Here is a 12478-nt window from a genome sequence, read left to right on the forward strand (position 1 = left end):
TGGCCATAATGTTGGGGAAGGTTCAGACTGCAGAATGGCAGGTAAAACATCAAATATCCCGCTCCCAAGCATAAAACAGAACTAAGAAATTCAGCTTAAATGACACTTGTCCCCCATGAGCTGGTACCCCATAAAGACTCACAAAAAGGCTGCGGAGGGGAGACGGTGAACCCTCCACAGCTCAAGGCAAGTCGGCACATTCCTGTTTTTAAAACTACATCAAACAACCGTGTTATTCTTCTGACTTGTGATTTCTCATTATACAGATTTAATTTTTCATGCCTAACCATTAGCTGGATTCTGCACGGGAAAGGCACCGGCTGGTTACACTGGTAACCGCAGGTGTAAATCTGCTGCGTGTGAAGGAGAGAGACACAGCCAGGCAGGGGGAACGTGAGTATGTGTGAGCACCTGATGTTTTTTCCTGACACTGTTCCACATCATTAGTTGGAAGCTTGTGAGGCACCGTACCCTTACATCTCTGTTCATCCTCCCCACCTCTCTTCTGTTTTTCAAACTTTTTTCCTCTTTAGTACATGCGATTTTGAATTTTTAGAGCTTCTAGCTGATTCTCAGCAGAAGAGGCTGGGGCAAAGACTGTACACATTTTTTCACATTTATTTTATGGGAGATTACACAGCTGATTAACAGTTCTCAGAATAAAAAGTGTCCCATGTTACCTCCATTCTTGCCTATTTATTGCTTTTGATCTATTCCTGCCAAAACATTCCTACTAATGAAAGCCATCAGAAAATTGTCTAATAAGGTAATTTAGAAGACAGTTCACATTGAGCATATGATCAAAAGGCATTTAGTTCGCTGTTCTGCCTCCTCTCCCCCAATAAACACATGGTTTACTGGCACTGCAACGCTTCAAAATGGTTTTGAACATCTGGGAAAAGGGCTGATCAGCTCCAGACAATTGTTGGACTCTAAGCAGACCCAGGAACAAAGGTCATGATAAATGAAATGACAGCTTTGGCTCCAAAATTGCCTCAATCTTCTCCGCACAAAGCATGATTGAAATGCATCTATCTGTGGATAGCATCTGGAGAACTCTAAATATGTTTTGATCAGAATCCGATTGGCTTCTTTCAAATGAAAATAATTTGAAGATGCCATGGAAAATTTTTAACACCAATCACACCATAAACTTTGGCCTAATGTTTCCTTCTGCAGCACTGACCTTGTTTTTCTACAGTGTGAAAAAAATCAATATAGTAATGGTACTGCAGTAAAATTTCAGCTTGCTCTTGGCTTACTTTAAATAACTTTATTGTCTCCTTTCCCTCTGCCTGTGTCTGCTGTATTTGGCACTTGCAGTTATTAAAATGAAACCAAGTTGAAAGAAAATGTTAAATATCATAAAAAGAAAACCAGCAGTGCTTCTGGCTCACTTTCCTAATGCTGTGGTCACCTTTACAATTTGCCAGAGTTTTCTGTTCCCCAGCTGTTCCACCTGAATTTGCATGCAGAAAGAAACCCCAACTTTCTACTGGAATAACAACTTGTACTTTGCGGATTTAAAAGAGCCAAATGTTAAAAAAAAAGGAAAAGTCACCCTCTTTCCTCCAATTATGTATTAGAACAAAAAAGCCCAATGGTTTACTAATGATTTCAATTCTTTGCCGCTTAACATTTTCTTACTCCTTGGTGTGCATTTCTGCACAAATGAGAGAGCCTGGTTATAGCAGTCCCACTGTTACACCCCAATCGGCTTTAGGAACGGGGCTTTGAGAACCTTACAGGAAAGTACCAACTGAAGAGAACTAAGAACGCCAAAATTACGCCCTTTAGTCATTTTCCGCTCCCTCTGGATGAAAACCACATCCACTTGTTGTCAACCGCAGCTCTGCCTTGGTCAACAGACAAGAAGAACATTCCCAAAAGCAAAAGTGGGAACCACACGTCCCAGGGGAAGCAACAGAAAGCCCAAATGTAGGCAGTGCTGAAAGGAAATTCTATGATTATTCTATGATTATTTGCTCTGCTTGGGTCTCTAAGGAGCTGGGGAACCCTTGGTTGCGGAGCAAGAAGACCTACTCTAGTGTATGCACAACACACTAAAGAATAAAAAAGACACAGACTGTCCGTATTTCTTTTCCTCCTCTTGGCTATACCATGAACACAGATTTTTCAAAGGGCCAGATGAAGCTCCATCTCTAACACCCCTTCCACGCATCAAACCCGTAAAAAAACAACCAAACAAAAACCAACCAAACAAAAAACAACAACAACAACAGCAAAAGGCCAAATTCTTACTTTGGTAGTTGAAGCTGGCGAGGAGTTGGCCACCAGGCTCGTGATGACCTCGGTGTTGCCGGTGGTGCAGGCGGCGGTGGCCGGGGTGGGGAGGCGGGAGGGGACGATGGGCAGGGGCAGCAGCCCGGGGCGGTTGGTGCTGTTGGTGCTGGTGGCGCTGCTGCAGTTGGTGCTGCTGACGTGGTTCCCGTCCGAGCTCCAGTCCCGGCGATCCCACCCGGCACGATAATCTCTTTCAAACCGGCTGTGGTGCCGTGACATCTCGATGGAGGGCAGCTTCTTCTCAAAGGGAACTCGAGAGCTTGCCTGGAAGAGTAAAACCAGAGAGGTGTAAGGAATAAGGTCCCACCACAGCGATTGTGCTCTATTATTTTGTGGGCTTCTTCTGGATCCTGTTGGAGAGGGGCCAGAGGAGCACAGAAATGATCTGAGGTTGGAACAGCTCTGCTGGAAGGACAGGCTGAGAGAGCTGGGGTTGTTCAGCCTGGAGAAGAGAAGGCTCTGGGGAGACCTTATTGTGGCCTTTCAGTCCTTAGAAGTGGCCGATAAGAAAGATGGGGACAGACTTTTTATCAGGGCCTGTTGTGAAAGGACAAGGGGTGATGGTTTCAAACTAAAGGAGGGGAGATTCAGGCCAGGTTGCCCAGAGAGGTGGTGGATGCCCCATCCCTGGAGACATCCCAGGCCAGGCTGGACGGGGCTCTGAGCAACCTGATCTGGGTGAAGATGTCCCTGCTCATGGCAGGGGTGGCACTGGATGAGCTTTGAAGGTCCCTTCCAAGCCAAATCACTCTATGATTCTGTAATAACCAAGGCAAGTCCCTGCCATGCCTCCTCTGCTTTAGGAGAGCACTCCTCCTCCCCATTTCCCAGCTGAATGTCGTGAAGAAGAGAGCAGTGTTGTAGTAAACTTTAATCCAGAACACAAATGAGGGAGTTTGAATAACCACAAGCATGCGGTGGAGAGACCAATCCCTCACACCTGAGGAAGTACCATCTGTCCAAACTCTCCAGCAGAATAACAAGCAACTGCACAGAAACCATGAAAAGCCAGGTTAGAAGAAAATCATCATTCATATCTTCTAACAGCAGGAAAATGATTCCAACAGCTCCGTCCTGCAGTTTTCTCAGTAGCCTTCACATCCTTTCTGTAGCTCTTTCCTGCACCTGATGCATGACCAAATATGAATCCTAAAGATCAGGGGGAGAGAAATCTACCTGCTAAATCTATCCATTACGTCTCTGTTCTCAGAGCCAAATATTCTTGACACAGCCCTGTCCCCAACTTGTTGCTGGGCCTCCTCACTGGAAGCTCCTACAGGAGCCCGAGGTCCCGCTCTACGGGCAGGTCCTGTCTCCTCAGTGCTTCTGGCCAGACTTAAAACCACTTAACACACCTAAAATGATCAAATGACCAAGTCTCTTTGTGTGATCATCCTGTCCTTATCATTCCTTACCTCCCCAGTCTTTGTTATCCATAGATTTTTATCTGCCAGCAGATGCCTCAACACAGGGCTGGGAGCTGAGACTCCCAACGTCTAATCCTAGTTCTGATAATTATATGTTATGTAGCCTAGAGCAGTTATTTAAGTCTTCCCTCCTAACCTCCAGAACGGTGGCAATAATGCTATTTTCCCGGCAGAGTTCAGAGTAAGTGAAAGTTTACAGCATTTGGAATTGAAGAACAGCACAAATAATGCTAAATATATTTATTCCCATAAATAAATAATGAGTATCTAGGTCACTGCAGCATCTGATTTATTTTATTTGCATCACACGATCGAGCGAGTTCTTTGTAATAATAACATCAGGTCAGCTGGAGCAATTTTTGTTTCACAAATTCTTAGATACAAAAATGGACAGTAAAAACACTTGCTTACAATGGCTGAGGAGGGATTTGGAACCAAACTCACCCAGAAACTTAAAGATAAGAAACTGTTTAAGAGAGATAAAACTTAGAAATGCCATAAAACTGCTCCTATCAACAATGTTGGTTATTCATCTGGTAGAAATTAAGAAAAAAAAGGCAAACAAAACCAACTATTAGGACTAAATAATTAAAGATTCACCTGGTTCACCAGAGAGCTACCAGCTCAGAGAAGAGAAGACTCTTCCTCAGTTAAAAAGTCAATAATACAAATGTTTATATATATATATATATATATAATTCCTCCCATAATAATTATTATCTTCTGAACCAAACCTTCCAAGAAGCTGCATTTGCGATGGTTTTGTTGCCCCTGTGCATCTCCAGCAAGAGCGCATTTTGGGGACAACACCGCAGTGCTGGAGGTGTTGACCACCAAATTCACGTTTCTCTTAATCCAACAGAGCCAGCGTTTTTTTTTTCTCCATTAGGATTTGATGCAAGATTTGACTTGATGATTTGAGGCCTGGCGGTTCACTGATGTTTACTTAGATTATTCTTGCCTGTATTTTTGTGCCCGCTGGATACTTTAATTCACAAAGTTCACTTCTTATTTTCCAGAGGACTGCGTGGAAACGACAGCTATACACGGAACATGGCAAAAAACAGAGACATAAGTGCTCTAGTGAAAACCAAAACTTTGGTTTTAGTAGAGGTGAAGAAATCACAGTTTTCCTCTAATGGCAACCAGCTCAGAATAAAATCAGTACCTAAAAATAATGTTTTCAAAGAAGTTCTGCAGGTATCAACCCCCTTCCTTTTGTTTTATACAAAGCCAGGCTGTACACTGCGAGCTACCATTTCAAAATATCCTTTATTATTCCTTGCCTTTGGAAACAAGTTTCCTTTTAAACCGGCGCGGTCTCCGGCGCTGTGTGAAGCGATCTTTTGTGACTGTTTGGATGGTGGCTGTCAAGCGAATGCCCTTCTCCTTCCGAGCTGGAGGATCTCCGTTAGCTGTGTTAGTGCACTTCTTGACAAGGCAACCAGAGAGAACCAAATCACATCTCCCCCCACCCACCCACGCGCTTGAGTATATCTGACATTTAATTCCGCGGAGAGCACAGGCACACATGCACACAAGTCAATAGCTGGCAGTTTTTTGCCACACGATCCAAGACACCGTGCCCCCAGCAATTCTACTATCAGATGAGACTGACAGGCAATTACGTCAATAACAAGCAGGAAAAAAAGCCGGTGACTAAGCCGCGCATTAAGAAGTTGACTTAAAACCCACCACTTTCTTCAAGAGCAAATTCACTTCTTTGTCCAGCTACTGTATTTCATGGTATTTCCGCAATAAAAATTAAAAGCCAGGGCTGAACATCATAGCTTTCTTTCTATAGGTTGCATTAAATATACACTGTTTCTTTCAACATGTCATTTTTGGCTGGGTACAAAGATATTTGACAGCAACAAGATGTGCAGAAAAACCAGAGGGGATAACTATCTAATAAATGGGTATTCAACTGCTAGTGCTCGCTATTAATTGTTTAAAATTAGAAACAACACAAAATGTTCTCATAAATAGCTGCCGGGTGAGGTAAGAAATGGTTTGTGAACAGGCTAGCTAATTTTTAAATGTATTTTTGGATCCAGAGTTTATGCTTTGTCTAGACTATTTTTGTCAAGGATCATAATCATAATAATAAAGCTTTAAACGTACTTCGTACTCATAACATCAACCTCTGCGACAAAGTGTGTCCCCAGCCAAGTGTCATCATCGCGTTCCTCTGCACGGAACTCGAGACGGGGCGGCACGAACCATCTTGAGAAACGGCAGAGACGGAGCCTGTGCATCCTAACCCAGTCATCGCTGGGACCAAAACACCCCATTGTCAGCTAAAGTTCTCCTGACATCAATTTTTGTTTTAAGGAATTAAAAAACAAAATAATAATAATAAAAAACCCAAACAAACAAACAAAAATAAAACTAAATTAAATACAAAACCAAAACAAACCACCTTTCTGTTGGAGAGACAGGGAGAAGGAGAAAGATCAATACCTAATACTTACAAATACCAATATCAACACCTGCAAATAATTCCTATGTTTTCCCTTTCCAAGAGAAGTTTTTTTCAGCATTCACATGCACCCATTTTTCTCTTAAATAGCTTCAGGTCCCTCTAAACAGCAGGACTTTCCCTTGTTTTCCAGCCTCGTGGCACCCCCAGTGCTGTCTGTGCTAAGTCACTGCCCCAGCTAAGCCTGGCCTAAGTAGAGATCTATCAAGCTCCGTTTGGGTCCAATTTTTCAGCTAGCACAAAGCTCCCCGCCGCCGCATCTAGGAGTCAGTTCTTGAGCAGATAAGCTTAAAGCTATCTCAGATACATTTGCCCTACGTCACAGCCATAAAATCACGATGTAGACACAGCCGGCAATAGAAAGAACCCAAGATTTGCGTATCTCAGCATGGAAGTCCATGAGGAGGCATCCTGCTTGCTGTTACTGCTGAAAATCACTCTGTACAGCTAATTCTGCTGACATCCTATCTGGTGAAGGTGTAAAGTCAATGAGACAGGCCTTCTCCCACTCTCTGCTCAAGACATAATCACTGGAGTAGCCGGGTGTCTTTAATCTCGACTAGAAAGGAAACATGTGTTCCTGTTTGTCACATAGAATCAAAGGATTTTATTGTGCAACCAAAAGGAACAAAAACTCTCTTAGAGGAAAAAAATAACCAAAACAACACCCTACTAAAGAGATAGAAGAGAGAGAAACCCATAGTTGCCACGGGATGAACTGATAAATTCAAAGCAAAAAGGAGATCAAATTGGTATTAAGGGAGAGCAGTGGAAAAGCCTAGAAGCTAAAGGAAAGAGATCAAACCAGCAGAGGAAGAGAAAAATCCCATGACAAATCTGAAATGAGATTTAGCGATACGGCAAAGCAAACAAAATGCCCATCTCAGTCCCCAACGCCTGCATCACCGTGTATGTGCTACAAAAAACACGCCAAACCACGGCAGCCCTCTTGGTTTCAGAGAAGGGTTGTGCAAGGTGCTCTGGATTGTGAGGATCATACATGAACCCAACCCTCTCCTCTGTAATTTACCTTCCTAGCAAGAGGGTAGAACAGGGATGAGTAACAGACTGATGAAGCAATAATAAATGCCCTTCTGAGGAAAGTGACAGGCATCTCTCCTTGCCCCTCCAAGGCCGGAATATGCAATGGTGAGAAAGACCATAAAAAGAAATTACTATACATTTATCACTCTTGAAGGAAAGTAAAATGCAAGAGTACTCCTGCTAAACAACTTCTTCCGTGACCAGGAGTTTTAGAAATGGCTCATATAAACAGACTGCTCAACAATAAGAATTTGGGACTTTTTTTCTGCAAAACTTGAGCGTCTTCAGGCCTACAACGTAGGGCACCTACACATCCAGCCTCCAAATGTATCCAAAACACTATGGCCATTTGGAAATCCTCCTACCTTCTTAGTTTAAAACCACCTTCCTCCTGGTGCTTGTTGTTCACCACATCTCTTAGGCGAGCTCATTTGCTCCTTGTTTCCACAGATCCCCACACACACAGAGCCAAGAAAAAGACCGGCGGCATTCGAGATAGCGCCGTGCTAACTACAGGCCCCTTACCAGGTTCAAACAGATCCTCGCTGCAGATTTATTAAACCTTAAATGATTAACATTTCGTTTTATGCTTCACACATTTAAACACAGCCCTTCTTCCCCCAAGCCCAAAACACTCACTGTTCCGCAGAAAAAATGTTTGCTATTCACGTTCCTCTAAATGACAGTCCGGCTCGAGCCTCAGAGCAGCTTTTCCCCTGCTCTCCACGCTTATCTAGCCAAGGTCTCCTTAAAACGCCCGTCCTCACAGATATAAATATAAAGAAAAACAGGCTTTCAGCCAGTCTGAAGCCAGAGAATCAGATTTCTTAGACTATTAGTCAACTTCATTAAGTGACTTCAAAAATAAAGGTCAGCCTTTTAATTTAAATTTTTCCTGGGTAAGCATTTGTTTCTAAATTTACCTTTTAAATAATAACATTAGAGAAATATGATAGGCAAGAGAGGTTGGGAGACAGAGCAACGGAAGTAGATACACGGTCATTAGGGAAATGGAAGAAAAGAAGAAAGAAATGAAGAGTCTGAAGCATTAAAACAAGGAGCTAAATAGTCTTACGTGTTTTCAGACTGGATGAACGGAAGCACAGATAAAATAGCCGATTACAGAGCTTCAAAAGCAGTTAAGTGCATGTAAAGCCTAAGTATTTTGGGAGGTGAACACACAAAAAAAGCCACAGATGAGGAAGAAGAGAGAGATTTGCTGTAATCAGATCTAGCATGAAGAGCTGTAACTGATAACGAAGAAGATGTCTAAGTACCTAAGCGTGAATGATTTCAGATAGACGCTGCAGGGAAAACGCTCCTGGATGCGGTTTTATCAGAGCAACCGACACAACAACCTCTTCCTGAGGCACAGGGCTGAAGACACAATGTAAGCATACGGCACCAAAATCCCACTGACATACACTGATGTTACCATAAATTCTGCTTATAACGTAACTCAACAGTAGGGTCATACAAACACACATATTACACACATGTAAATGTGTCTTTAAGCAAATCATACAAATAACACGGGGTGCCGGCACACGTGGCAGCTTCAGGAGCTCCCCTTCACCTCAGCAGTGCGACAAACAAGATGTTTTATTCGAGCTCTGCGTTATTTATAACCTAAAAAGACTTTCTTAGACACATATGGAATCACTGTTATAAGCCTACATGGATCTGACTAATCCATTTTCACAATTTTTACTTAACTTCTTTTTTTCCATCTGGGTGACTCCGTTGAATGACTTCTTTGTTAGACCAAGGCAGTAGGAATCCAATCAAGAGATTCTGTAAAGCTGAACTACAAGCAGCTGTGTAGAAAGATAAGACCCAGAAATATTTGAGGGGCAAGGAAACAACTTTATTATCAAGCAAGGTCTACTTTTGTAAACCCTTGATTTAGTCTTGTAAACAGTTGTAAAGCTCTTGTAAAATCCAAGACAAGGCAGAGAGACTTGAGCTGCTTTGCTACAATCAGATCTTCAAAAAGAAAGGAGGAGGAAAAAAAAGCCCAAATCCTAACCCAGTAAGTGATAAAGGAGCAGTAGATTTAAGAGATTATATAGGATTTAATTTTCCAAATATATGCTGCAGGAGGCAATGCTTTGGGACATAAAAATAAGAAAAAAAATCAGAGCAGTAGTACAACAATATGTTCCCAGGATAGAGTTCACTATGAAAGAAGCACAAATGAGACTTGTGTTTCTTCGTCTCAAAATATTGGAGAACAATATTGGAGCCCAAATGAGAGTGAAACCATAGCTTACCAGTCTGGTTTCCTTTCCTCTAAGCTAGGAGAATATGGTCTTCCAAAACAAGGGGTTACTAAAACATCTGTATGTGTATGTTTCAACACTAAGCTTCATGGAAATTGATTTATTACTTTTACTTATGCTATTTTTATTTATTCCTTTATGCGTAAAAATTAAATTTATTACTAAGCTTCATCTTCAATATGATCATTTCCCATATTTTGTCATTTGCTTTCAAATGCTAATTCCTCCGCAACCTGAGTGGAGTAGATAACGCGTCCTGCCATTCACTGATCACCGGCTCCGGTGGGGCGAGAACAATTCACACAAGTCCAGAGACGCCTCTGGTCCTGCTGCTGTTGGAACAGAAGATGAAGACCAGTCCCACGTGCTGCCCACCAAATTTGGGGACACACCAAGTTACAGGGTTACATCAGGTGCAGGGGTCTCCTTTTGGGGAAGGCCCCCGTCACCCAGGTGTCGTGGACTATCTTGAAAGGCCTTCATCCACACCCTCAGATGAGCTTATCTTCAATTATAAACTGATAGAAAACATGTCAAAATATACTGGTTTGGGACATGTATCCGGAGAAGATTCTTAACTCCATTCCTCTCTCTTCAAGCTTTTACTGGAAAGATCTCCCACTTGATCTGGTTCTATCCCTTGGCTTGTTGCCGACACCCCCAAAAATCTCGGAGCAGAACTCAACTCCCACCACCCTCCATTCCCAAAAATCACTTCTAGCTGCCATTTCATGCAGATTCTTGGGCTTTCCAAGGTCCTTCTGCAGCATCATGACTGGAATTTTGCACAGCAGTTTTCTAAATGAAAATCCACCGCAACTTTACACAAAGGCGTAATAACTTTCTCAGATGTCTCTACAGGGTCCTGGGCAGCCGGCACTGCCTAGAACTGAGCCTTGTTAAAACCAGAGAGAGAAAAACATCATGTTCCTCTCTAACACTCCTGCTTGCAAAACACTGTCCAAAACATTGACTTCCCTAATTAAATTATCTCATTAGCATGAAAAACAAACAAAAGAAAACCAAATGCCAAAAGCTGCGATGTTGAAGGGGAGGTTGAAGATGAGGTTTGTGCAGAAAGACTCGCACAGCAGAGCCAGTGGCCGACACCCCAGTCCCAGTGGATGTCAACTGGTGGCCAAGGTCCAAAGGTGCTCACCAGGGACAGGTGGAGGAGGAAAGACAAGGACATGACTAAATTTCTTCTGGGGAAACGGTCCATCTTCTCAAAACGCATTAAGTGGTTGCCAGCACCTGACACACCTAATCTCGCCTAAGACTTCATAGTTAATAAAGCAGAAATGTAGAATAAGCTACTGTCAGTGTTGCCAAATGTCACAAATTAAATCTCGCAGAATTTAATTAACAGGATCTTGGCTCTTTTGGGGCTGGTTTCTTGTGGGGGGAGGAGGAGGGGACTAGGTCTTCACATTACACTTGGACAAGGCAGGAGAAATTCCCTTTGATTTACCGCCATTCTCAATTTGCCAGCCCTTGGGGAAGACTGATCGGTCAGTCAAAACTATTAGAGGAGAAAGCTCTCTGCCAAGGGAAGGGTTAAATGCAGCATATTTTAAAGCAAAAGCTCTATGGATCACCCCTATTGCTGCAAAACTATATAATAAAGAAACTGTGCTTCGAATTTGCCTCTTAGAGGATATTTTTGGGTCATCCCACCCCTGTCACTGTTCACATTTAAAAAGCTTCAGCTAGCACCAGGGAAGTCGTAAATTTTCTCTTCCAGGACCAATGTCCTCTGACCACACCGAATTTTCTGGCATTTTGTTAAGAGGAGACATATATCACTCCCCCAAATCACAACCACGTGTCCGCTTACAGCATGAAACAGTCACTAAGCATCTGGTGTATAAAGAGAGCTTGTCAGATATAAAATGTCCCGGAAAAAACAAGCAAACAAACAAACAACAAAAACCAAAACCAAAAAACCAAGAGATGCTAAATCTACTGAATATTAGACCAGGACAGTCCGTAACAACACAGATCCAAGCGCCTTTGAGATTTTAACATGATTCGCTTCACACTGTTGTTGGAGGTAGGAAAGTGCGGTTATCCTGATTCTGCAATAAGAAACTGAATTTCCACCGAGGGAAATATCTATAGCTTTTCCAACTTCTGGTGGCCTAAACTGCCTCATTTTAGGAGCCACAAAGATTCTTGTTGCACTTTTGGAGGCTGTGAAGGGCCTGGAGAGGGGAATTTCTCTGCCTGTTTCCATGAGGCATTTGTTTGCTTCATGGCACTGGTACCATTGGTACCAGTATATCTGTACCAGATGCCCCTTTTCCTGACTGGAAATACTGGACTTGCAGCTCATCAGGCAGATACTCAGGGCTTTCAAATGTAAATATCCCCTCCCTGGTGCAGGTTACTGAAGTTCGCCAGAGCGCACATTACCTGCTGGCCTACAGTCACCTCTGTGGCCTAACCGTGCTTAACAAAACGCACTGATTTGATTTTCAGTCCGTTCAATAGAATGTGCTATTTTTGTTTGGTTTGAAAGGCGATGCTTCAAGAGTTAGAGGGACAATGCCACTATCCTAATGCATTAATACCCCACCCAGTATGAAAGTTAACTGCTTCTCAGCTTGCTCCAGCACCTCCTGCTACCACTTCTTCCACCACCTTCACTTAAAAATGCCACCAGCGACTCATGTTTTATCTTTCCAGGTGTTGGATGAAGACTGTTTGCTGAATGCAGTAAATCGGCAACCCAGCTTTTCTAGGCCACAGGTCTGAAGCTTTTAATTAACTGCTTTAGACATAACATGGTCAAATAAGAATTAGCTCATTTCCCAAAAGCATGAACCACTCACCACATCCCTCCCAAGACATGTTAGGTGATGTAGAATCATTAAAAATTACAGAGAGAAATCAAATGATGTTTGGTAAGCACCTGTTTAAATATGGATTGAATAATA

General features: G+C 42.7%; 1 protein-coding gene across 3 annotated transcripts in view; it reads right to left on the minus strand.

Moving 5' to 3' along the window:
* The window catches only part of KLHL29 (kelch like family member 29), a 419493-nt gene that overhangs the window by 257378 nt on the left and 149637 nt on the right, over positions 1–12478 (minus strand). For all 3 annotated transcript variants that reach the window (XM_065055772.1, XM_065055771.1, XM_005510118.4), the window contains one exon: positions 2263–2568. In XM_065055772.1, coding sequence (XP_064911844.1) covers positions 2263–2523 — 261 coding nt within the window. In that variant the 5' untranslated portion in view covers positions 2524–2568. The remainder of the gene's footprint in view (positions 1–2262; positions 2569–12478) is intronic.

Source organism: Columba livia, chromosome 3, assembly GCF_036013475.1.
Source record: "Columba livia isolate bColLiv1 breed racing homer chromosome 3, bColLiv1.pat.W.v2, whole genome shotgun sequence".
Taxonomy (NCBI): Eukaryota; Metazoa; Chordata; class Aves; order Columbiformes; family Columbidae; genus Columba; species Columba livia.